A 25,667-nucleotide genomic window follows, 5' to 3' on the forward strand; every position below is an offset into this window, starting at 1 on the left:
AGGAACTTAAATTTATTAAGTGACGTACCGATTCCTCTAATAGAGTGTATAGAAAGATAGTATGCTTTATATACATAGCTCACAGCGTCTCATTATGTCGAAGAAGCGGAAAGTCAAGTTCAGCTCTTGAACGTCGAAACGAGGTCTGAATTAAACGGAAAACTCGCTAGCTTACGTAACTTAATATCTGTTTCCGTATCTGGAATCTAGCCTTACATCCTCGTGAATTCAACCGTTTCGCATAACTGAATAGATGGAGCATCCGAATTATGCAGCGGGCGAAATAATTAGGATGCCAAGTTGTCGAAAGGGATATTTTCTTGCTTGCGCTCATTTTTCTTATCCGATATAATTTCATCATACCTCGCTTGATTTATGAAACTTTTATAAAATAAACGTCTGCATTATTAAACATTTTTTAAAATTGAATATCATTTTTTATCTTTCTTAATTGAAATTTAAAGGTGAAGATAAATCTTTCAGTTATCCCGCGATGTTATTAAATCGTCATTGTAGGGGCCGTATTTATAACTTCATCTTTAATCAGACCCTCAAATCTCTTATTAATGAATGGTATGATAACATTTTGATATGCCTTATCCAATACTTTTGCAGAAGTGCGGGAATTTTTGAAGAACTGTAATTATAAATTTATCATGTTACGTAGTATAGATATTCAACTATCGCTCAATAGAATAATTTTTCGTGCATCTTTAGAAAAAGAGGAACAAACTTTTGGTCACAGTTTCTTTTCCTTGATATTTAAGTAACTAGTCCTCTTGTCCACCAAAGAATTGATTAACAAAGTTTAATCTATTAAAGAGGTCTATGTTCTCTCATACAATTTATTTCTCATCTTAATCACTTGTATTGTAATTGAACGTCTTTTCCGCACCATGCACTAAAAATTTCCTATAACATTACTATCAAGATAAGATCATTTTCCATCCTTCTAGACGTTAATCGAATCTATAAATACGTCTCCGTACGAAAGAGTGAAGTTTATATTACGGTATCGCGTTATTCTGCAAGTATTACGATCGTAGATAACTGTTACGACATTGTAAATCTCGATGTAGGTGGAACTGTGCAATTCATGACTGCAGCATCGATGAGCCGAGAAAATTGATATTCGCAATCTCTGCGAAGGTCGATCTATCCTCGCGTCTGGACCATTTAACGGATAGCTACAACGGCGGTGGTCGTTAATAGGGCGAAAAGGGAATAAGATGGTGGAGATGAAAGAGAAAAAAGCACGGTAGTCGGTATCTCCCTTCTTTCGCTTGGCTAGGTACACGAGAAAAAATTCAGCAGCTAAAGTAAAGGGGAAGAAGACTTTTGCTACTCGTATTTGAATTACTCCCGCTTCTCAACCCCGTTTCTTTTGTGTCTGCGTGACATTCACCCCCAAGAATCGCTAGGTAAGGGAGCTATCGATTTCCTTTCTATTTCCACTAGAAGCACTGTAGCACTGATACACCTTTCGTTGTTTGTTTCTCTGTAAAACGATCCATACGTTGTATCATTGTCAATTCAGATTTTAGTTGTGATAACGAAACTAACCGTGTTGCGTTCTTTCTTTTCGATGGTATTTTTCTGGCGTTAAAAAACGCTTTCAGGTTTGAGAAAAAAAGAATTTTATTAGTATGCATGATTTCTCATTTCAAATTCAAGTTTAAATATTTTGGAAAAGATGTTCGAGTCTTTTTGGTTCTAGAGACAGCAGCGAGATTGAAATGTAAACATTTGAGAATCGTAAGAGGTTGAAATGAAGATATTAACAATGTGTACTTGCAAGATTTCGTTTAGTATTAACTTAGTACTCATTTTACTCATTCGAGCTTCAATTTCTTTTCCTTTTCTTTCTTGCGTTTTAAATTTGTGTTCTCTTTCTTTCAATTTTTTTCCTTGTCATTCGTCTATTTGTAAAACCACAATGTCCGTAATAATTTCTCTTGTCATTTCGCTTTCTGATATTAAATTCGTAATTAACGTCACATCATGTGGCTTTATGCGGTATATGCAGGCGAGCAAAGTAATTACACTTTCTCGCGCGGACACTGTTTCTTTATGTTCTATTTTTCCACGCGTTCTAGTTTGAGAACAAACACGGATCTAATTTGAAAGACTTTCAAAGGGATCGACTTCCAGGTCCACGGAAACCAGGATTGAAAGCAACTTTTTTACATTTTCCACGAAACATGGTCCTCCTGTATCCGTTTTCAAATCGATTCTGTGTAAAGACAATCGCTTTGTTGTCCAAATGACGTAGATGAAACATTTGTTTTACTTTTTGTTTTTATTTCGTGTAACTGATCGTCACATGCACGTTCACAAGGTCATTACGAAGACAATGTAATTACATCTGTTATCAAATAACTTTTCTGAAAAATTTGTTCTTCAAATAATTTTTTTCTAACAACTTAAGATAAAAAAGATATCAGAACCTGAAATTCATTTGGCACGAACGCCAACGGCGCATTAAAAACAAACATATCGATTTTTATTGAAACGAACGTAGTTTTTGGAATACCGTGTCGTTGTTTTCGTTTGGTTTTTTCTTAACGATCCAGTTTTTTTCCACTGATTTATTCACTGTCGAATTTACCTTTCCAATATTTTTTTGAACTGTATCAGTGTTTCAAGTTTTGGCAAGGAACGAAGAGAACCGATATTTTAAATATGATTCTATATGTAAATGAAACTGGCGCATATAGTTTTCTAGGCAATGAAACGCATGGTAACGATTGTGCTCAAATATCTATTGCTATTTTACGATTTTATCGAAGAAATGCATTTTACGTCCAATGAAATTCGGTTCGCGTAGTTTACTGATGTTTTCTGGCAATTCCCTTATCAAACAGTTACATTTTGGTAGTCGTCCAAAATGTCTCGAACGATTTCGCAATGTCGACTGCTTGATAAATAATTAATACAAATGATTATGCGATATGGAAATCACAGAATATGACTTCGCTTCCTTAAAAACGCTTAAGTTCCAATTAGAATTTGAAGAAATTTCAAATAATAATATAATAATAATGATCCTAAACAGTCTACACCAAATAAATAAATAAGAAATAAAAACAATTGACATATCGTTTCAAAATATCTTTAGTTGTTGAGATTTAATCGTATTTGAATATGCCAATGGATTTTTCAATAAACATTCGGATTAACTTTATCTCGATCGCGTTGAATCATCGCATGTTTACGAACTCGGCTTGAAAATCACAGCGACCATCCCGTTGCCAGGAATTTTCGTTATTTCATCCGCATGCAAACATGTCACACCCCATTGTCAACCGTTTACAATTGTTTACGGTACGGCAATTTTATTCCGGGGTGATTCGAGCAGTTGGAATGACAGCGGCGTTAAATTGCGACGAAACAACGAAAAACGCGTTGAGTCGGCGATATTTCCGCGCGGGGAGAGTTTACCAAGTAACGGTGTCGCGGGCTCGAATGAAATTCGTCGAACCAAATTTCACCGGATCTCTCTAACTACATTCCGTTCCCGGTGACATATTCCCACTGGCAGAAAAATACAATTTTCGTCTGTCTGGTCAGGGAAACCAGTCACGTACAGTTTACCTCGCTCGACGCCAATTGCACGCCGTACTTTCATGCTCGTACGTATATTCGACTGTCGTGAAAACGTTTGGTAACAGGCCAACACAGCACGAATGTCCGCCTAGGGCTCTAATTCCTAGACGTTCGACGACGACTGGATTTTAACCAGCGGTTTAACATTGCTCGCTAATTGTCACGGTCGACGAAATCTCTAAGTGGCATAGATCCTTACATTCGGCTCAGTTAATGCTTTTTCCGCGTTAATTTGTCTGCCTCTAACTTAGTTTTCCTTTTACCACCGCCCTTTTACATTTGCATTTTTACCAAACCTCCAAGCCAAATATCGGAACGGAATAATCATTTAAAAATTTGTCACTGGTTGTGAATAGTTTCGTTGGAATATTTGCCGAGTATCTTTGTGAAATCAATGTTTGCAATGTGTTAGTGAATATTGGTTGATTGATTGATCTATAGAAAATAGTACATACAAGGCTGTACGTACCTTTACTTTACAACGAAACAACATTTTACTGGATTCTATATATTTCATTCTTGTAGTACCAATTTTTGTGAAACTACTGCTAAATGGTAGGAAATTTAATATGCTTCAATATACTTACTGGGTAATTATAAGTGCATGCTATAATTTATTGTTAATATTCTTTCTTATTTTATTCTATACTTTCTGAAAACTTTGTATCTCGAAAATCATTTGTCGATTCAAGTCACATTTTTTCTTTTTTTATTTATTTAAAAGCTTCCATGTGTTTGAATAAATATTTTGTATATTATCTGTAGGAGCAAAAATTTTGTGAACGCGTGGTGGATAATCGGCCTTACGTGTCATTTTCCTCCCTCTCGTTCATTTTCTTCTGTATTATTTCTTTCATTTTTTTTTCTTTTTTAATCACAGTTCGTCGTTGGTACCTTGCTCGTGCAATTAATTCGTACGGGTGTTTTTTGAGTTTAGCGAGAAACTACATCGCGAAGATACGCCATTAATTTAGAGCTATGTCTATACAGCCTCCTGCGACCTGCAGCTTCATTATAAATAGTTATGACACGCTGCGAGAACCAGGAGGTGATCCAGCTTTGAGAGCATCAGATTTCTAACAGAATCAAAAGACAGATTTTTGAACAAGTCGAGATGGAAATGTTAACAGGTTGGGAGAACGAAAAGGCGAGGCGGATAGCGAGTGGTGAAACGGTTGGGTTTATCAGCGAACTTTTGACCCAAATCGACGCTTAGCGGTGGAATGTTTAGGTACTTTGTGAAAAGTAGGAGATAAAATTGAAATGGTAGAGTAAAGAAAGAGAATGCAACAATAGAGCTGAACGAAGTTAATAAACGTTCAGTTTATTCTCTAGTATTTTGGCTTGAAAAGTTAATTCACTAAGAAGTTAGAAAATTCTGCTGTTTTCTTAAATATGTATACGTAAAATTTCATATTTTATATTCCAAAAAATTGAAAATAACGAACTACTTAAAATAGTAAATTAATCTTAGAACTATATTCACTATAATTCAAAATTGAAATTTTGGAAACTATGACTATCATAGTAACGTATCTAGACCTAATCCTAATAGACCTACGCGTCCACAGAAATGGAAGTAATAAATTACTATTTACCAAGTAATTGACGTTGATCGTGCGTATCGATACGCGTTACAACACGAGTGAACCGGTGATCCTCGAGCAAATTGCACGATACATCGACGAGAACGTCGTATGTGCGTACGGTAGTTCATATTTCATGAGGATCGAGCCGTATCAAGCATTCGAAGCAGGTTCGAAGTGTTTGTTACCGCATCGATAAGGGCAGCTAGCTTGGCTGGGGAGATCGTAGAAGGAGGGGTTGTGTAACTGCAACATCTGTTGGCGAAGATCTTAAGGTCTATCCCCGCGTTGGTATCCCGCATCTGTTGTTCGGACGTTTCGACACATCGCGAGCTTTCCTATCGTTAGGGGAGAAGCCGGCGTACCGTTGAAAAGATTCCGAATCTTAAGAGCCGCGAAACGTGGCCGAACTTGCGATCTCACAGTGACTCGTCATGTTTCCAGGGATATGTACGGAGATTATTGATCAAAGTGACAGTAAAATTGCGATTGTATGAATTTCAGAGCGAGATTGAAAAATAAAAAGATTGATGGTACTGTAGGATGATAAATAACTGTGTAAGTTTTTTCGTTTTGTTTTTTTAGAGAATTTCTTTCAAACTTGGATCGCAGCGATTCGCATTTGGCAACCGAACGATGTTTCGGGGTTCTTGCTTCCTGAACTTCTGTCACAATATCCATTTCTGTGGTCACTGCTTGGTTCATAGCTCTTTTATTCTCTGTAACACTTTTTGGACGTTGCAATCCATCATATATCGAACTTCTTGGTAACAATTTTGTGTGTTTTTCAACCTTATTTTTAATTGAGAATCCTCGTTGATCTTTTTATTAAATTTCTTTTCCAATTTGATATATTTCACTAGTTGAGGATGTTCATGTAATAGCATGATACATTTACAAACGGAATTTTATTGCTATAAATGAATGAATGATATTTCGAAAATTTCATCGACGAGAATTTTCTAACCATGAAACGTGAATGCTATGCTACTCCTTTATACGAAGTTGAAGCATCTAAGAACCGCTTAATGACTGAAGCAAATAATAGTATCGTGCATTCTGTTAGCAGAGGACTTACCCCAGGGTACATGGCTGTTGGTATACGTACTCTCAAGCATTGCCATGGGACTTTATAAAATCGAATAGTAGTTAAAGCAACATATACTACCTATAACCGAAGAAATATAACGAAACTCTTAGGTTAAATATTTATTTTATTATCTGTTTAATATTAAACCAAATGCGGAATTAGTCTTTATACTACAATTGCATAAAAATTTCATGATTATTTAAATAACAGATTTAAAGTGATTTTCGAAGAGAGAAGAGGAAAACAAATTTCTTCCATTTAACGATGTAACAAGTTTCTCGTGTCTCTGCTTTTAGGGTGAACATTCTCACCGTACCGTGAAGCGCAATTTTCGATCACAAGTCTTGCGTGAAGCTTTCCAACATCTGCTTGAATCTTCGATTTCTTCCATTGGGGGAGACTTTTCTAGAGCGCGACTGACTCATGAAATATTTTCACGAAGCACGACTTCGCGAAACTTTCCGTTCTTCTCTTCCGTTTGATGAGCGAATATCTTTTTATTTGACGTTTACATGACACTAAGGTAAAAATACCATTTTAGTCGAACGATCCAATATCAGTGTTAAATTATTTCCTAGAATATTCCCAGAAAACTTGAAATGCAAAGTTTCATTAATCATCTTTCACGTAATAATAGATGTGTATAATAATTCTTTCGAGCAAAATTCTAATATTATCATAATAGTTATCGTAATGGTTTCGGTACATTCTATGGTGCTGCATTGTGCTGGAAAAAATATTCACATATTCACCATAAAATTACAGTCCTCAAGTAACGTTACACAAATAACACTCGAATTATAAAAAAGAAAAATAATTCACTAATATTCCAATATAGTTTACACGTAATACTTAAAGTCCATAATCCAAACAATATAAACGCAACAAAGTTTTAACGCACCATTTACATCTTCTTCCACTTCCTGCAGTAAAAGCATCTTTCCGTTCCATCGTGGCTGATGAAATTGTAACAATTTCTCACTTCTACGGCAAAAGACCTACCCCTTTTTCCCACGTCGCGCGACGACATTCAGACACACTTCTGTTTTAATGGCGCACCGAGACTTGGTGGAATCGCCGGCGATCCTTCCAGGCAGTCGTGTGACGCACCGCCGTGGCAAATTCTTCGTCCTCGTAAATCTACACGAAGAATTCCACCCTTATCTTCTTGTTGCCACAATAAATACGAATCGTCCATGTGAGTATATTTGATTGTTCACAGTCGCCACGATGAGAAGCTTCGATTTTCCGCGTGACACGTTAGCCCTACGTCCTGATTTTCACGGGGAATTAAAAGTTTCCTCCACTTCCGGCCGCTGGTGATATATACCATCCGAATAGGACACGGCGAGATTTCCGGTGATTCCTCCGTGACGAGGAATTTCCCTCGAGACTTCAACGTCTGACTTTCCCTAAGTTTCTACCACTGATGGTCTCTTCCTTTTTTAGTACAACTCTCCCAGACGATGTCTTCGTTGTAGGAAACTCTTGATACTTCCAGACGATACAACAAGAATATTCTGGTTTCTTTATTTTAGACATTTTATTGATAGACTGTTCCGTGAAGTGAAGTGGAATATGAAAAGAATGATTCTAAGTGTTTTATAATTGGAGTTATCTTCTTTTTATAATTGATCCTTTGCAGTTGTATCAATTGCTATAATAGTTTATTAGCGTCTCTGATAAGATCATAGGTTAAGTTTTATCAGTTTTAAGGATAATTAGAACAGATTCAGAAATGTTTGTTAAAATAAGTTTATTTATGTTTTATAGAAGATGAATTGATAGTAAGATATGATTTAACAGTAGAATATTAGTTATGGTATAGGATAAAATGGTACCTTATATATTTACTTCTTTGAGATCGTGACGTAAGCAAATAATGTATTATAATTTGTTGAAGCAACAAACTACAAAAATACAAGTTATAAAATTATTCCAAAAACATCCTATATATCTTTCTACTTGTTATACAGTACCATTCTTGGTTATTAAAACAAAGTAGTTCCCCACGGTTCCTCATACCCAGAGATGGAAATACCCAGGAAGTGTTCATGGAAAAAGTTACCGGTATCTGCCGTTCCCGCGTGAAACTCAACAACTTCATCCCCGCGATAACAAGTTTCCAAAGTCGCTTGTTCCATATCGTCAGCTCGCGCCACATCCGCGTATACAAATAACGCAGAGACAGTTATTCGCATACCGAGGGCGTCTTCTTAGCTCTCGCGAAACGTACTCGCGACTCTCTTCGCATTTCCCAAGGGACGGGGCTTGCCTGGATGGAGAAGCATCGCGAAGAAATTGATTGAGACGTATCTCTGTCTGAGACGGATATTAAAACAGTCTGCGGAGGAAACGAGAAAATAAGTGTACAGGTGTCAAGAGGAGAATTTCCTGAGGAAAATGCGCACGAAAGCGTACACGCGAGCGAACTATTTGTCCCGTCTTTATTTATTAAAATAAAATTATGGAATTTAAGATTTCAGGCGCTCGTTTATAGCAAATGATTCAATTTCAAGCATTAAAAATATGTTTCAAAGTTGTAGTTTAACCGAAATTATTGAAAAATATTATAAAGTAGTAAGTCTGAGTAGGAAGTTTTTGAATCTTGATTATTGAGTTGTATTTTTAAATTGTATTTCCTTGCATCGCATTGTAATCTTATTGCTTTAATGTACCTAGCTGTTATCTACCATAACTACTATCTGTTGCTATTCTGCCAGCAATGCTGTGCATTTTTACGTTTTCATCGTTTGCAGACAATAGAAATAAGAATTCATACGAAACTTTTGTAACAGCACATGAATCAGAGGACGATTCATGTTGTTGTTTTGCCTCGGGGCATTGACACTGTCTTGACGTACAAAACATAACGATAAATCAACTCCGGGCAAAACAATATCACCGCTACAAGCAATCGTCAACCGAAGCTGGATTTAAACTTTCCGGTATTTCCCCGACCAGTGGAAATAAACAAATGCGATCGTTAAGACAATCAGTTAGTCAGTATCGAGCATTCTTATAGTCAGTTTTTGGAGGAGTCAGTTATCTATAAGTTAATCAATAGTCAATCACGAATCAGTTATCAGTGAATCTTTACCGAGCGTTCTTATAGCGAGTAAGTATCGAGCAATCTTAAATTATCATCGAGCGAACGTACTCATTACCGTGTATGCGCATAACGAGCAACACTTAGCAAATGACGACGAACTCTATATTACAAATAGTTTTAAATATATTTGACTACACCAAGTATCAACTCATCTCGTCACTATATACACCAACCCGTATAATCGCACCATCCACACTTTATTTAATGCACGATTAAATAAATTACCGATTGAATTTACTTCACTCAAATTCTATAATTTGAAGGGAGAATCACAGGTAAAATATTATACTATTATATGAATTATCTGTTGTCCTCTAGTAGGCATAGATAAATGGAATAGCGATAAAAGAATGGCGATCGATCTTGAGAGAACACGAGTTCGTGTTGAAAGTAGAATTTTGGTAGCGTTCGTTCCTTTGGTTGAATCGTTAAATGTCACTGGACTGCGGATAAATTCGGATGCGGTGGATTGTTGGAAATGGGCCATCTGCAATTATAGCGTTTGTTTCGTCTTGTTATGCCTTCGTTTGAAATTTACGAGTATGATACGAGTTACTGGTTTTGTGTTTTACACAGAGAGTAGTGAATATTATGTAAATTTTCTGCAAATTCTATAATTGATCAATTATTCTTCATTTGTCAATTTCAAAAAGAATTTCCTACCTGAAAAATTATAAAGTACTATTTATAAGAAAATTGTTATTAAAATCGAGTAATGAAAATATCTTCAAAGCCAGCAAAGTGACTGTTAAATGATTGCTACATTATTGATACGCATATACAAAAGAATAGTGTCTAGAACATGTGTGTCAGGTTCTAATAAAGAAAATGAAACTGCTTTAGATTGGATAGCGGAAAAGGGTGGAAAACGAGGAATTCGGGTAAATAAATCGAGTTGTCCGAACAACCGGATTAAATTTAATAATACAGATACGGCCAATCTCGGAGAGTAGTAGACGGCTGCTTTCTGTTCGTTAATGTTTAACTATGCTTGAAACGCACGCCGTGTCAGATGACTAGGAAGAGCGCGTGGATTCGGCCTTTCGAGAGTTTCCTTCGATGTTGCGTGTACGAAAGCGATTTATGTTGAATGAATAATTCAGTCGTACCAAGTTCTATAGCTTTCGAATTTCGTACCTGTCAATCGGATACGTAGAAACGGTTCTTTGAAGATGTGAAATCTTTTTACAATCTTTAATAAATTACGTCGCATTTTTTAAATTCTTAAAAGTATTTTATTTCTTATTCTATGTCGTGACTTTTATAATTCTATTTTTGATGTTCCATCTATTATTCGAGATGTAGCTGAAATTAATGACTCGTGCCAATTTGAAGCTTTCCAAACAACCGCAATAAATCGGTCATTCGATTTTAGTAAACTATTTAATTGTTAATTATTCAAACGATTAATCGAATTTAAGAAGCATCGCTCTAAGTTAGAACCTGTGTCTCTACAATCTACTTCATAGCAATCTATTACTGGACTATTTCTCGATATGAAATGCAACAAACTTACATAAACGCGAGTTCCAGTATTACGTAATTGACTAACAACTTTGAACCTCGCCATTAACATAATTCGCTCTCATTATTACCATATAAAGTTTTCTCATTATACAACAGGTGTTACACGTATATATCACGCTATTACGTCAGCAGAGTGACAAACGTTATATAGCTCATTGTGACGTTAGAAAAACGCTAACAGACAATGTAAAAAATCGCTATCAAAAGAATCAAGAAACTGACACCTAAAAGCTTTATCGCGTAATGTCTGACAGAATTCAATGGTCTTAAATTCCAAAGTACGAGCTCATCCATAATGTATAAAGCGGTCGTTCGAAACGGTCGAGACGCGTTAGCCTCGGGCTGGGCTAACCTGGTGCTACACCTGTCACAGCAATCCTGTCGTACCTGAATCATGCAACCTTCGAAAAGTCGACCACTAAGAGATTGTACCCAACAAATGAAATTACCTCGCGGCCGCGCAGCCACTTTCTTGAACAGCGCCGACCCTCCCATCGATTATCATCTCCGAACTTTCACGAGCCTGTAATAACATTGACGCTTACGCTCGATGGCAGACCCCGGAAGAATTTACTTAGCGAAATTTATAAATTCTTGATGAGCGGGGAGCCATGTTTTTTCGTCGCTATGGAGGCTACTACGATTCCTCGTTCTGATCAATATCGTAGGGGGGTTGCTTTTATTAAGAGTAATTTATGATAATTGCCATGGATTTGGGGTTGTTAAAAGTCTCATGGGTTTTTGTCGATGTTTCGAAGGTATAAAATATTTCTAGTAGTTTTTAGAAATGTTTATTATTTTACGATTATCGCATCAAATGATTTCTTATATTTATTGTTTATTTATCTACGCGTATATTTTATTAGGTCGTCGGAAAAGCTTCTTTCGTTTTATAAGGAAATAATGGATGCACAATACTTTTCGGTTTATATTATTTTATCGAATTACGTATGATCCATTTTGTTCTATTAAGATAAAGATTACAACGTTCGTTAGATTAGGTTTCATGTTTGTATAAAAATGCGTCGTTGTAAAAGACGTGTCTGTAAAAGAAAGACACTTTTCGGACGACATAATAAATCTATTTACCCCTTCCTTTAACCAATCTAAATTAAATTTATTATTTAAGTAATTCTCTTATGCTTAAAACGTTTCAAAGGGAATAATTTCTTAAATCATTATCTTTGAATGGTACGAAATGCTTCTCCTCTATTTGACAAGTCAAACATAATTAAACTAATTTAAAGCTAACCCAAGAACCACACTTTGATATCACTCGATAAGCGTCTGTTTATTCGTATACTCATCCTGCCCCAAAGGAATAGCAATTTCTCTTCCCGGCTAATTTCAAGCTTGGTCGAAGGTCGTGGAACCTTTAATAAGCGTAATACCTCACGACTTGAATCGTGTCTGCGCCATGCGTTTACAACGAGGAAAATAGAAGTAGCTTGTCTTCTATATCTGAGGCCACATTGTTTACCAGGAAACAAGGCCCGTAATTTGCACGGAAATCTTAAGTGATAGTCGGGTGAAAACTTTCCAACAAGTCAATGGAGATCTTCCTTAGAAGAGGAGAGAACAGAGAAAAATTGCAGGAAGGAATTTCGATCAATTGTTTGTGCTAAAAGAGAGGAGATTCTGCTCATCCAAGAGTAAGAGACGTTCCATTATCATACCTTGACAAAGCAACATCCAAAGTCACGGTCGATTGTTCCACTACACGAAGGAAGTATTTCTCGTCAGAAATTATCGACTCTTTGCTGCGAGAGCACGGTTATTGATGACACGACTACATCCTCTCGAGAAGTTGATCGAGCGTCCATTCAGCAATGAAACTTAATTAATAATGTTCGTTTTGAAGATTTCTTGACACTCTATTAATTCACTCGTTTTTATAAACTAAATTCTTCTTATATTTTGTACTATTTTCGATGCTCTTTGTCAGCTTCCTATATCATTATATTTCATAAATATCGTGTATTAAAATATTCAACGTTATTATACGGGAAAATCGTGATACAACCTTGAATATTAATGTTTACGAATCAAAACTCCAGACCATTGATCAAACATCATATCAGAAATTCATAGTGAAATATTACATCTTTTAGCCACGAACGAACCTAAAAATGAAATAACATAGGGCCTTGAACATCATCGAGTATCTCAAATCTATCAGTTTAAAGAAAATTGAAAAATTAAATTCAAACAATTTATCAAACATATGTAGATATACCACTATATAACTTGCAGTGAAATATCATATTTTATATCATCCAAATTGTATCATCCACGAGGTCAAAGGTAAACCCAAAAATTAAATAACGTAGGACCTTAAACACGACCAAGTATCTCAAATATCACGATCTAGCTCGAACGTCATAAACTACAGAAAAACCGGTGCACGTCATCCACCGTCAAACTGTCTCCTCCCCGTCAACGTCCAAATATAAACGTGTTTGCACAAAGCCTTCCTTCAATTTCCATGATCTTTCATTCTCATGATCGTCATACCTCGAATGTAAACGTATACACATAGACATTGTACATCGACTAGGGAGTTCGATTGCTGTCACCGTGAATTTTAACGGAACCTGAGTTCGATTTGTTCCAATTACGGGAAGGGATGCCATAAAATCTGCGAACAGGGAGGTTTCCTCGTGTCATCTACCGCCTCGTATACGTATATAATCGATGTTTACCCCGGGGAATCTCACGGCGTCTAACTGTCGCGTGACTCATTTCAGGCGGCGGTATGGCGCGTCCGAAGATGACACTGAATCTGGATGGTGGGAGTGGGACGAGCAGCGGTGGAAACGCTGGTCAGCCTGCACCGAGAAAACCTGGCGGTCTGAGCCTTGGATTGCCATTGGATATTAACACCGCCCGCGGATCCGCCGATCTGGTTGATGTGGATCTTCCTTTGGAGAGACAAGGGTACGTCCTTGATTTTGAATTTCTTGGCTCGTACGTACGCTGCTATGTCGCCACCGTGTCTGCATATTATTTTCATGAACATTCACAACATAGGTGCTTCTTGAGGAATTTTATCGCAGAGTGATAATTTACGCAGAGTTTGTATGTTAAAAGTATTTTTACGAGGTAACGAGATGAATATTTTATTGCAGATCTGAGAGAGTATATGTGAAATAAATCGGTGAAAATTTGATGAAAAGATGCTAAAAATTTAGTTGAAATATACTGCAAAAATAATTTACTGCAGAAATATAGTTGTCTTTTAGTGTCTTGTATATATGTATTTCATACAAGTTCCTGGACCCTAAACATCATATCTCTGGTTTCTCATAGTTTAATATAAATTTCTTTTCTTCCTTTTCACAGATGGTACCATGGATCCATTACGAGAATTGAGGCAGAAGCTGTCCTACGACTTCTTAGAGAAGGAAGTTACTTGGTGAGGAACAGCGAATCCACCAAACAAGATTACTCTTTATCGTTAAAGTAAGTTATATAGGTTACATCAGGTTGATGTATCACAGTCGGTATTTTATTTTTTCAGGAAAAGTTTCGTTTCTTCCAACAAGTAGTTTCCTTGATAAACGAGAAAGTAAATTTCTTGTAATAAAAAGAATAGATATTATTACTATCTTCTTTATCTCAGTATACTTTGTATACTTTACAATAATATTAAAAAATGTTGAAGTCTGTGTAGTATACAATTAAAACAAAACTATCTTCTTCGTAGTCTTTTCAGTTCATACGCTAGTTTAGTTTACTTTTCGTACATTAAAAATTCTAACACATCAAAGAATTGAAAGAAATCTCATAAAATGTAAATATCATTTTAAAGATCGCTCTTTTAAATATAATAGCTATCCTGTCTTTCAATTTAACGAAAATTGCATTGAATTCAATATTGAATGCACGCATTATTTGCTTATTTATCGTTATAATAAATCTAAACGTTTAACTACATATTTACAATTACAGAAGTGCCCGTGGTTTCATGCATATGCGTATCCAGAAGAACGAGGAGCTGAACGCGTACATCCTGGGCCAGTTCAGTAAACCATTCGACAGCATACCGGAAATGGTTCGTCATTTTAGCGTGAACCGTCTTCCGATACGCGGTGCCGAGCACATGTGTCTTCTGCATCCAGTCATAGCTCAGCTTTTGTAGCGCATCTATCGTAGCGCCGTTTAAGGCGCTCCCCAACAATTTTTGATATCCCTTTTACCTTCAAAGAATACTCACAAAACCTGAACAGTACTCCGAAAGTTATTTATAAGAAAGAAGAGAGGAGCGAATGAAAGATGAACGTTGTGCATGGAGAACGATAATCTACGGGAAAATCTAGAGTCACATATAACGGCACTTGGTACTTCCACTGAAGATTTCCATTCTAGTCCCGCGATTCGCTTTTTCGCAATTTGAGGCTGATCAATTTTTTCCGAGCTTCCGAGGTGAATCGAGGGAGGAAATGAAATAATAGCGACTTGTTATAGATGAAACCATTCACGGGAATAACACAGTACAAAGTTTATAATCAGTGAAAAGTTTCCGTAGATTTAATGAGCGACCTTGAAGTTATTCCTATTCGTTTACGTAATCCCTTAACGATCGCGTCGACGTTTGTTTCCGCATCGTTCGGTAGCTTTATTACCCGTGACAAAAGGATTAATCTTGACCTAAGATATTAATTGCGTCGCTTCGACGATATTATTCCAAACCTGGCGACGAGCTTTCGTTGTTTCGTAACGAACATTAAAAAGGAAAAGCGTTTTTATATGAAAACGAACGTTGAAGAATCGGATGGAATAGGTGTATGGCGAATGTTTTACAATATCTGTGTAATGTCTCGTCTTCCCCAAACAGCATCGCGCAAATCTACCTCTTCGTTAGAGGTGTGTACGTATATGTGTAATTTATTTTCACGAGATGGATCAATTCCTTTCACTCGATTGATCGATGAAGCGGCTTTTATAAATGGTTGCGTAACGCAGAGAAGGACTCGTGAGAGATTATAAGGAGGAAAACTCTGGATTTTCAGAAGGATTTCAATGTGTAAAGAGCGCGTGTGGCATGTACTATGTATAAGATATCGACGAAGTAGAGAATCTTAATGGTCTAAAATGGTGGATCGTCGTACTGTGGCAGAAATGAGACAGAGTTCGAGGAAGCACCGTAAGAGCTTTAGAAAATGGTTGTTCCTTGCGCTTGTGGCTTGCGAAGCCACGAGTTTCGTGTAAGAAACTATCGATGGGATCAGAATCGTCGTACTACAAGCTGATAATCTAGAGAGGCATGAGGTAATACGTACTTAGATTTAGATACACGCGTAGTTGGTCAACGTCGGCCTCTACGAAGCAGCTGGAAGCCAAAGAAACGAGTTAAGTCGCGTTTTCGTTTGTGCGAAGAAGGAGCAAGAGGAAGGACAAAATAAACGAACGCGATTAACGTGTGTGGCGCAAACTGGCCGCGGTTCAATTGCCAAAGTTTACTGCTAATCGTGTAATCATTTAGTCAGGGTTTAGTTACTCACATTATCGTTGATAAGGAACAATAAGTAAATTGATCGGCAGTTACTTTACGTTGATGTACTGCGAATCGAAACCGAGAAAGGAAGAAGAGAATGGACGTGAAACATAATGATAATGATAATATTTTTTCGTCCGGGTTGACCGATAGAGGAGGGTATGGTGAAAAAGAGAAGACGAGAAAGATGGAAGCGAATAAAGATGATCGAGGTCAGCCAGTCCGAACAATCGATGGCTCGTCACTCGAGTCATCCGTCCGACAGTCTCTTATTTTTGGGAGATTTTTGTGAGAGAAGGCAACCGATACATATTTTTTCATGTGATATGAATTTGTTACAGAGATAGCCTAGTTTCACCTGTGATCTGTTACTTAGTTCCCTTTATCCATGTCTGTTGGTCGCTGTGTGCAATATTCTCGTACGTACGATTATAATAACGATAATAATACTATTGATAATGGATAATGATAGCGTAATAGTAATAACGATTAACGATAATGGTAACTAATTAAGTCGCTATTGTAATTGGGTAATCAGCAACGATGCGTAATTAGGCGCGACACGAAGAGACGTCCGTGGTGTTACAATAATTATTTCGAAGTAAGGATTCGATTCGCAAACGGTTGTGAGCGAGTTTTCTGTTGGTCATTTGGCTAATCCAAATGGCATGTAACCAAATATTTTACGTATTTGTCATCGTTTAGAAGAAACGTAGAATCCACATCACACGTAGGCAAGTGCCATAAAAAGATTTTAGTCGGTAGAGTTTCAACTAATTTCAGTAGATATTGTTTGGCTGTAGATGGATACGTTCTATTCCTATGATTTCAGTGGAAATCACGCATGAACGTGATACTAGTCATAGCGTATTTATTTAGAATTATTCACGTTAAGTTGACACTTCATCAACGTTGTATTTGGCACTCTCTACCGTATCCTTTTGATTAGGTTGAGCGTAATGCATACACGTTGTACTTTAAGCTGCCAGTATTATTAACTGTAATCGATAATGCATATCCATGTTAATATTTAAGAACATTATATTGTCCCCCGCCCTTAACGGATGATTATGGGAAAAAAGTATAATCTATCTGTACGTATATATTTATTTGGCGTTCTATTTATTGCATTGTGTCGTTATAAGTCAATGATCTTACTGTCATGGTTCCGTGTATACCGTTGATTTAATAGTAAGATCATAGTGAGTATCCATGGTAATCTTATTATTGTTAGGTATTAGAGAAACGTAGAGTAAAACGCCATTCACCAAAATGAACAAAACAAAAAAAAATGTGACGTAAGAACAGGCAGTCGTAAAAATTATGTGGTAGATAATAACTTGTAGATACTTCCTGTACCTTGAAATTTATATGAAGTAGCATTTAGCTCCAATGTATACATCATTATACGTATACATAAATATTCTATTACTATTACCAGAAAACACTAGCGCATAGTCGTTTATAGAAGGTGCAATCGAATGTCAGATCGGAAGTAATGGAAAAGGGAAACAGGAAACAAAATCCGATATTATATAGACACGATTCGAGCGCTGTGTACACTCTTAATGTAAACGGTATTCGAACGGTGTGATGTGCAATAAACGAAACAGCGATCTAGTGTGGTCGCCGCGATGCGTGGTGCGATTCGGTATTTTTGTTTTAGCATGACAAACCACCGATGTTCCAAATCGACTTCACTAGATAGTCTTGTGTACTCCGAAATTCCCTCTTAATAATAAAACATTTAATAAAATAACGTTCCTCGTTTTTCTTTGTCCTGTCGATCCTCAATTAATCTTAAGTATCCTTAGTAATGTAATTTTAATAAGATGATATCAAAATAAACTTATATTCTCAATAATGTAGATAAAAATATAATAACAAATTGCAAATAAATATTATGAATTTTAGATTAATTTTATAATATTTCTATGTATGTAATATATTGTATTATATCATTCACTGAACTAGATACAAGACCTTAGAACAAGCACTTCATAAAAATATTTAGAATACTTTACAGTGAATAATTAGAATCTCATTTAGTCTTGTTCTCCCAGTTCCTCTTCTTCTATGTATTGAATAACATGTTCTGTAGGTTCAACTGTATCCATCGGTGCACTGGCAGATCTATCAGATTGATCTTCTGTCTCTGTTCTCGGTGTCTCTGCGAACTACGAATAGAACATAAACAATTTACGTACCATTTCAATTCTGTTTTTAACTTTTTCGACTTATTTACCTCTTCTATTACTTCCTTAGTTATTTCTCGAGATTGTCTCCTCGACGATCGTCTTCCTGTTAAAATTGTACTAATAAGTTTCTATAAAATAGTCAAAGTAATATAATCTTTCAGACGTGCGATTTTGTAATGTAAATTGTACGCTTCAATTTTTGGTTTGTCTCGTTATTACAAAAATTCATAATGAAATAAAAATAAAAATAAACAATAGGAAATTATACCCTGAATCTTAGATAGAAGCATAGAAAATTCCAAACATTATTTTTGTATAATTAAATGATATGTATTTAGGTAATTGCAAAGAGCAAGAAAAATTTGGTTCATGTTTAACGTACTTGAAACAGTGGAACTTTGCTTGTCAGGCTTTCGCAAGGATGGTGTAGTAGTTATCGATTGTCTATCCTGAAATACAATTACCTTTGTTAATTTCGAAGCTGAAAAATACGTGGAAAGAACGAATAATTACCGATGATCGAAGTTCGTCGCCACGCTCGTCGCAGTATGCAGGTCCGCAAACATCGATTTTATCTGGCATTCGCCGGCCTTTATACATCTTACCGTCCGTTCCCTTTATCATCCCTTCCGTCAGCTGAATTATTTCCGGTCCCCACTCAGTGAGGAAATGGCCCACTCGCATTACTCTTTGCTGAGGAGTGGTAATCGTGTGACTTCCACCGCAGTATCGATTGCACAGATGATCTCTAATATTTAAACATATGTCTCGAATAAAATTAGTCCTTTTTTAGCTAGAAACATATAATTATTTAATAAGATAAATAAAGTTCATTTATTTAAAAAATTTCTAAGCTCAACTCGTTAATCGAACAGAATATATTAATTCGTCATTTGAATTTCCAATTACTTAAATGTAATTTTTAAGTTTATGGATTCTTCATCCTTTTATCCTTTGTGTTATTTTTATTGAAAATAAGTAATTACTTACAAGGATTAAGATCGATCCAATAGAAATTAGTTTGTCCCTACTAATCCTCAAGTTTATAATTATGTAAGTTTCTAATAAAAAAAACTGACTTGGTTAACATGTCAATATCTAATAATAGTGAATCATTGCATTTATTCTCCCGACGTTATTAACTTAGCAAAAATCGAAGACAATTTATAAATTAACAAAAAGGATAATTTAACTCGTTTAGCGGTACTGAGATTAAAAAGTATAATTTTTTATATTTAAACATTTCTTTTAAATTTGCTTAGAATTCCAAAGCGAATATGTTGTTCTGAATCTTTAAAAACAAGATGTACATTTCAATATTAATTACGTACCTAGGAGTCTTTACAAGCGTGTCCGCTCTTGCGCTCTTCTGCTTCTTTGCCTCTTCCTGCATGGCTGCTTCAAATTGAATCATATTTCTACTATGAGGTAACCTTCTGTGTTGTTTTCTAACCTGATCCAATTCATAGGTCAGATACGGCTTCATGCTTGTGGTGCATGGTAATGTTTCAACTTTAAATTTATGGGGAGGATCCATTCTCATGACCACATCCTTGTCGCAGGATATGCATTGAACGTCCCTAATAACACACACAAAATTTCATCGAGTGTCTATCTAATTATCATTGGATATTGCGCGATGAACTCAATTACTTGAGATACAAAATTTAGAATAATATAAATATACATATAATGTTGAAGGATTGCTGTAACTTTACCTAAGCATCTTTTTGGTTCCGGCAGCTTCGATATCTTGTCTCGCTTCCGCCACCCTCTTCAATTTATCTTGAAGAGATTTCAGTCGATGATTCACGAAATCCTTCAGCGGAGAAATTTCCATTTTATCAACTTTTCCCTCGATCTCCTTTTGCACTTCATCCAGAGCTTGTTGCCAAATCTCTTCTTGCTGTCCCAATTTATTGATCGCGTCTTCGAGGCCGTGTGCGAGATCATCGCAAGCTGCATCGAATTGATCGTAAGAAACCTGAGGAATAAATACCACAGAAAGATTGCTATTTATTTTCGTCTGATTTTTTGGTAAATATACATGTGCAGACCTTTCTATGTATCGCCTGAGCATCAGCTTTATCGGCAAGAGCTTCTTCGAGATCTTCTCTATCGGCTTTAATGGTTTTCAAAAGTTCCACTTGTTCTAATAGCGCCTAAATGAGGAGTAGAACAATATGTGCATAGAATGACGAAATGGGAAAATAATAAAACAACAAGGAGAAGAAATATTAACTGAATCAGATAAAGAGGGAGATTAATTATATATTGAACGATATAGAATGAATGTAACGATGAATATAAATACAATGAATAATATACTAACATTAAGATGCATTTCGCGAGTTTCACGATCATCGATCAGACGATCCGCGGTTTGATTCAATTTCTCCATTTCAGCTTGAACCTCGTTATATTTAGAGACTAAATTGTCGATATTAGTGGCGCCTGCAACACCAGACACTTGTACTTTGTCCACTTTATCAGATATGGTAATCACGTCCTTTTCTAATTTTGAAATTCGTTTTTTCATGTCTTTCAATTCTTCTGAATCTATCATTTCCTTCGGATCTTCAACCTGAGTGCGTGGTTCTGGAGGTGTGTCTTTACGTGGTGTTGTTATTTCCTTCATCGTTTCCTCTGTTTCCTCCTTCTGTGTTCTTTCGACCGGATTTCTGTCCCTTTGCGTAGTCAGTTGTTTTGCTTCTATCTCTTTGGTCAGTTCTACATGGACGTGTATAAAAATCGATAATTTATCTCTGAGAAATTAATTGATATATAACTTTAAATATCAAATATCGATTATTAAAAGCTTGTAAGGTGGAATTTTATTGGAAACTGAAAATGATGACTTTCAATGATTCAATATTAGTGGACGTTCATGTATTAGATCTAATATTTATCAAGTTTTTGTTCCATTTATTACTGCTAATAATTGCAGAATAAGTTTTTTTAGATACCTTAATTAAATTGATCATTCTAATAATTCTTTCATTCTCAGAATGTTTTAAAAGAAATGTTCCTTAAATTCTTAAAAATATTTTCTCTTCTTTTCACATATCGAATGTAATTGTAAAGTAAGTTAATAAACATAGATTAGAATATCACAGAAATTTCAACAATCATAGTGCACTTTGGATAGTGTAATGATTGCAAATTTTCGATCTTAGGCTTAAATTAAGCCAAGTTTAGATTAAAAATAAAAATAGGTAAGAAATTATTAAAGAATATGACTGTAAATATATCAAAGAATACTTCAACAGAGACAGTTAAAATATAAGAAATAGTAAGTATTGATAAGATTCATCGATTCCCTATAACTAATTATTTAATTACAATACTTATGATTCATTACCAGTTTTTGTTTTGTCAATCTTTTCGTTCAAATCTTTCAGTTGATTTTTCATTTGGCTAACTTCCATTTGCAAGTTACCCACGTCCTGGTGCATTTTTCTTATGTCTATTTCGCCTAGAATTTCGCTTAATGTAATTCGTCTAACGGGCTGCTTTTCTTCCTGTACAAGCTGAGCTTCTTCCTCTTCTTCCCCGGTCGTTCCAGCAACTACAGGGTTTTTTATCGCCTCAACCTCTCTATCGTCAGAGATTAATTGTAAATTCTGAACGACGTGATCCAAATTGTTTAAAGCGTTTTCTAAATTCACTAGTCTTTCTTCGAGCTTCGACGTGTCTTCCGTTGCGAGTGTTGTGTCACCCTTCATCACATCTTGTACCATTTTTGTCAACTGGAAGCAGAGTATTTTCTGTAGTTTTACAGTTACATCGAAAGTTAAGTAGATTATAATATATATAATATATATATATATATATATATATAGAACTAAATAGTTTTATTTAAATTGAAAGATCTATATTACCAAAATACAAATTATTAATCATTATTGCATTGTTTATGACATCTCTGCTTTGTGTCTTTTATGTGTTTCTAAATACTATTAAATTACGAGTATGCACGCAGTAATTTACGGCTAAATAATAGACAACTGAGATATCGATAAGTTTCCACATTGTCAGATTAAATAACAATTAAAGGAATCAAGTTATACCTTATCAATACCTTGTTCACTGGCGTCCAATCTTTTGGTAATGCTGATAATTTGCCAAACGTCGGTCAGAGGATCGGTGATTTTACCTTTCAGTCGTTCGATAAGCTCTGGAGTCGTTGCTAACTCTTCCAATGCTTGAAACCGTTGTTGAAGTTCGTTAACCTATACAAATATTTTAATTAGAATGTTATCGTATAATTTTACACCTAATATTTACACCAAACATATGGAGTGATATGGTAAGTAGAAGATAAATTTTTCTTACATTTTTTTCGAGCCGTTTGAAACCTAAAGCTGTAGGGGTTGCACCATCAACAATCGGTTCTACAAAGATAACAGTTTCGCATTTGCCTTCTTTCCCAGGACCAACTTGTTTTCTGACACCTGTTGTCTCTTTTAAATCTACCGCGCGTTGGGATGCTCCATCTTTGGCTACGTAATTCGTTATTAGCATTAATTCACAATAGCTGAATTTTTTAAATAACCTTAAAATACTGAATTGAATTTGGTAATTTTTTAATATTCTCTTCCTTGCATTCTTGTGCAGATTTGCTTGGGGTTTCACTGATATAACCACGTTCTTCTAATATCTATCTTATTTTGCGTGTATTATAGAAATATTATTTTGTTATAAAACATTATTTTCTTAGATAGATACCTAGCTCGCTTTCAAACTTTTCGCGTTTTGTAACTGGAACGCTCGCAGGTCTTTCCCTCGCCTCGGATTTTATAACGAAAAGTATGAAATTATTACGATAACGAAAGCATGTACAATTGTTTCATTAATTTAATATAAAAATAACAATATCAAAACTAGTGCATCGCTTACAATTATCAGAATATCTTCTTACCATCACTGACTACATCCACTTTTACACTTATAGCGTCGGTACTACGAACTCGTTGCTTCACGTCACTGGAATCATCGATAATATTGTACTCTTGAAGGTAAAGCGAGGGACCTGCTTTTAGGGAACTTACCATCGTCTATAAATACATATTATTTAATCTTTTGTTGCATTTTATTCAATTTCACTATTTATAGCTTTATTATATTTTCCAAAAATTAAGCAAAACCATCATATACAATACACACAGTATTTTACCTTGATTCGATTAGCATCGTCACCACGATACTCAACCTTGGTCGATCCTAAATTTATCCGATGCAGTAAAATATGAAGGAAGTTGTGGAGGATATTTAAATTTACCGCTCCTACCTAGACGCGAACGTAAAACGACGTATTTCATGGATTATCATTTTCTATTTGTGTGAAAGATCGAAGATAAATTCTTCTTACTTCCGGAGTTCCCAATGCAAGATCCAACATTTGCGGTAAAGAAACCTGCAGACTGTCCACTTCCTTAGCGGCAGAAGGTGACGTAAGCGATTTCGCGACTTTTGCCGACATTCTCCTTCACTTCAACAATTTTCCAAAGTGTTTATTTAAAAAAAAACATAATAATAAGAACTTCTGATTTTACGGTAACCTTTCTTGCAATTCTGTATCTTGAATGTCAGGCGGACATATCATTTTGGCAAGTCATCGATATTCTTTTATTCGACCGTAATATCATGAACACAGATGAGATACGAATTGTAATTAAATAGTTGTAATTAAATAGACGTCAATTCACTGTTGCAACTCTGAAATTTGACAAAGATAGATATTAAGAACCCTCTATTTTTACTCTTCTTTTTTATTTCCTTTTCATCAAATTCTTTCATTTTTTTCTTTAAATCCATTCCTCAATCAATCTAGAAAAAGAGTTGGAAATTTATTTCGCATTACTTTCACCGAAATTACTTTCGTTTGCAACTGTGACATAATTTGATGATGAATCGGTAACGATCGAAGGGATACTGAAATGGTAAAGAAAAATGCAAATCTTTGAACTGCGGAATAAAAATGCGTATCTTATCTTAAACTATTTAGTATAGTAATGTTAATAATTATATCGAATTTATAAATTTGCGTAACGTATAAAACACTAACGTAGACACATTTACCTTTGTTAAATCACAGATATTCGAGACTTTATACTTTCAACCCTTAGCTTCCGTAAACGAACTAAAGATAGCGCCACGGGTATTATCGACAAGTATCGCCCTCTTATAATCGAAATTTCCACCTCTTATTTTAAATTCGAAAATTTGCAACCACTATAAAATCCCCCTTAATTGAAACTCTAGCCTGAAACGTCGACAAAATAAATTTTAATAAAAATTAAAGAAATTTTAAGCTACGGTTTATAAACAGTTTCCTATATTAGATAACATTCTTTAGATTAGGTAGAATTCTCAAAATACTTCATAAAATTTGTTACACCAACAACGACGAATAAATATTTCATAAGATTTAGTCGTTAAGATTAAACAATAAAAAGTTCCTTTGACTTTTAGTTACTTTATTTTCTGGTATTTCTTATAATATCGATTACATACATAGAATATTTATTCTCGTATTAAAAATTTCCTGAAGTACCGGCCATACGATTCATCATCGAAAAAGTGGAACGCCTGGTGTGCTAGAAAGCCAAAACAAAGAAACGTTTGTCACCGTGAAAAATGCAACAACCATTCGCTTTTAATATTAACGCGTCTGTTCACAATAACTTCTGTCATGTGTTGCGTTACCAGCGTGTCGTATTAATGAAACAATAATTCATCGTGTTCCATTCTTTGCATAGTAAAACCGTTTATCTGACCGTACGTGACAGGTGGTTCCCTATCGCGGAATAGAAACAAATTCACGATCAAAACGCAGATTAGTTCGCGACGTACATATTTTACCTGACATACCGTATGACATTGTCGATCGTTTGCAATACCTATCCGATATGGTCAACGCGTGCATCGATCGCCACTATTTATATCGCCGATACGGAAAACGATTAATTCTGTTTTATCGGTAGTATGCTGTTCTATGGAACTTTCGAGAACTTTCGACATTAATCGAAGTTTATATCATGGCTATAAC

At 35.5% G+C, this 25,667-nt stretch overlaps 2 protein-coding genes across 3 annotated transcripts in view; one reads left to right on the forward strand and one right to left on the reverse strand.

Moving 5' to 3' along the window:
* LOC126915883 (uncharacterized) overlaps positions 1-18,177 on the forward strand; it is a 244,432-nt gene extending 226,255 nt beyond the window's left edge. The window contains exons 7-9 of the mRNA XM_050721009.1: positions 13,669-13,858; positions 14,264-14,383; positions 14,873-18,177. Coding sequence (XP_050576966.1) covers positions 13,669-13,858; positions 14,264-14,383; positions 14,873-15,062 — 500 coding nt within the window. The 3' untranslated portion in view covers positions 15,063-18,177. The remainder of the gene's footprint in view (positions 1-13,668; positions 13,859-14,263; positions 14,384-14,872) is intronic.
* LOC126915886 (glutamine-rich protein 2-like) lies at positions 18,058-23,685 on the reverse strand. Of its 2 annotated transcripts, XM_050721015.1 has the most exons (12): positions 23,538-23,685; positions 22,952-23,118; positions 22,687-22,848; positions 21,978-22,365; positions 20,949-21,346; positions 20,674-20,778; positions 20,335-20,600; positions 19,948-20,196; positions 19,130-19,364; positions 18,999-19,065; positions 18,664-18,719; positions 18,058-18,595 (listed from the first exon to the last, which is right to left on the reverse strand). In XM_050721015.1, exons 1-12 carry the CDS (start codon positions 23,668-23,670, stop codon positions 18,464-18,466), a joined length of 2,358 nt encoding a protein of 785 aa, XP_050576972.1. In that variant the 5' UTR covers positions 23,671-23,685; the 3' UTR covers positions 18,058-18,463. The 2 variants fall into 2 exon arrangements, with proteins under 2 accessions (XP_050576972.1, XP_050576973.1); XM_050721016.1 differs by lacking the exons at positions 22,952-23,118; positions 23,538-23,685 and having other exon boundaries at positions 22,698-22,806.
* Between the last annotated feature and the right edge of the window lie 1,982 nt (positions 23,686-25,667).

The sequence above is a fragment of the Bombus affinis genome, chromosome 4 (genome assembly GCF_024516045.1).
Source record: "Bombus affinis isolate iyBomAffi1 chromosome 4, iyBomAffi1.2, whole genome shotgun sequence".
In the NCBI taxonomy this organism is placed as follows: domain Eukaryota; kingdom Metazoa; phylum Arthropoda; class Insecta; order Hymenoptera; family Apidae; genus Bombus; species Bombus affinis.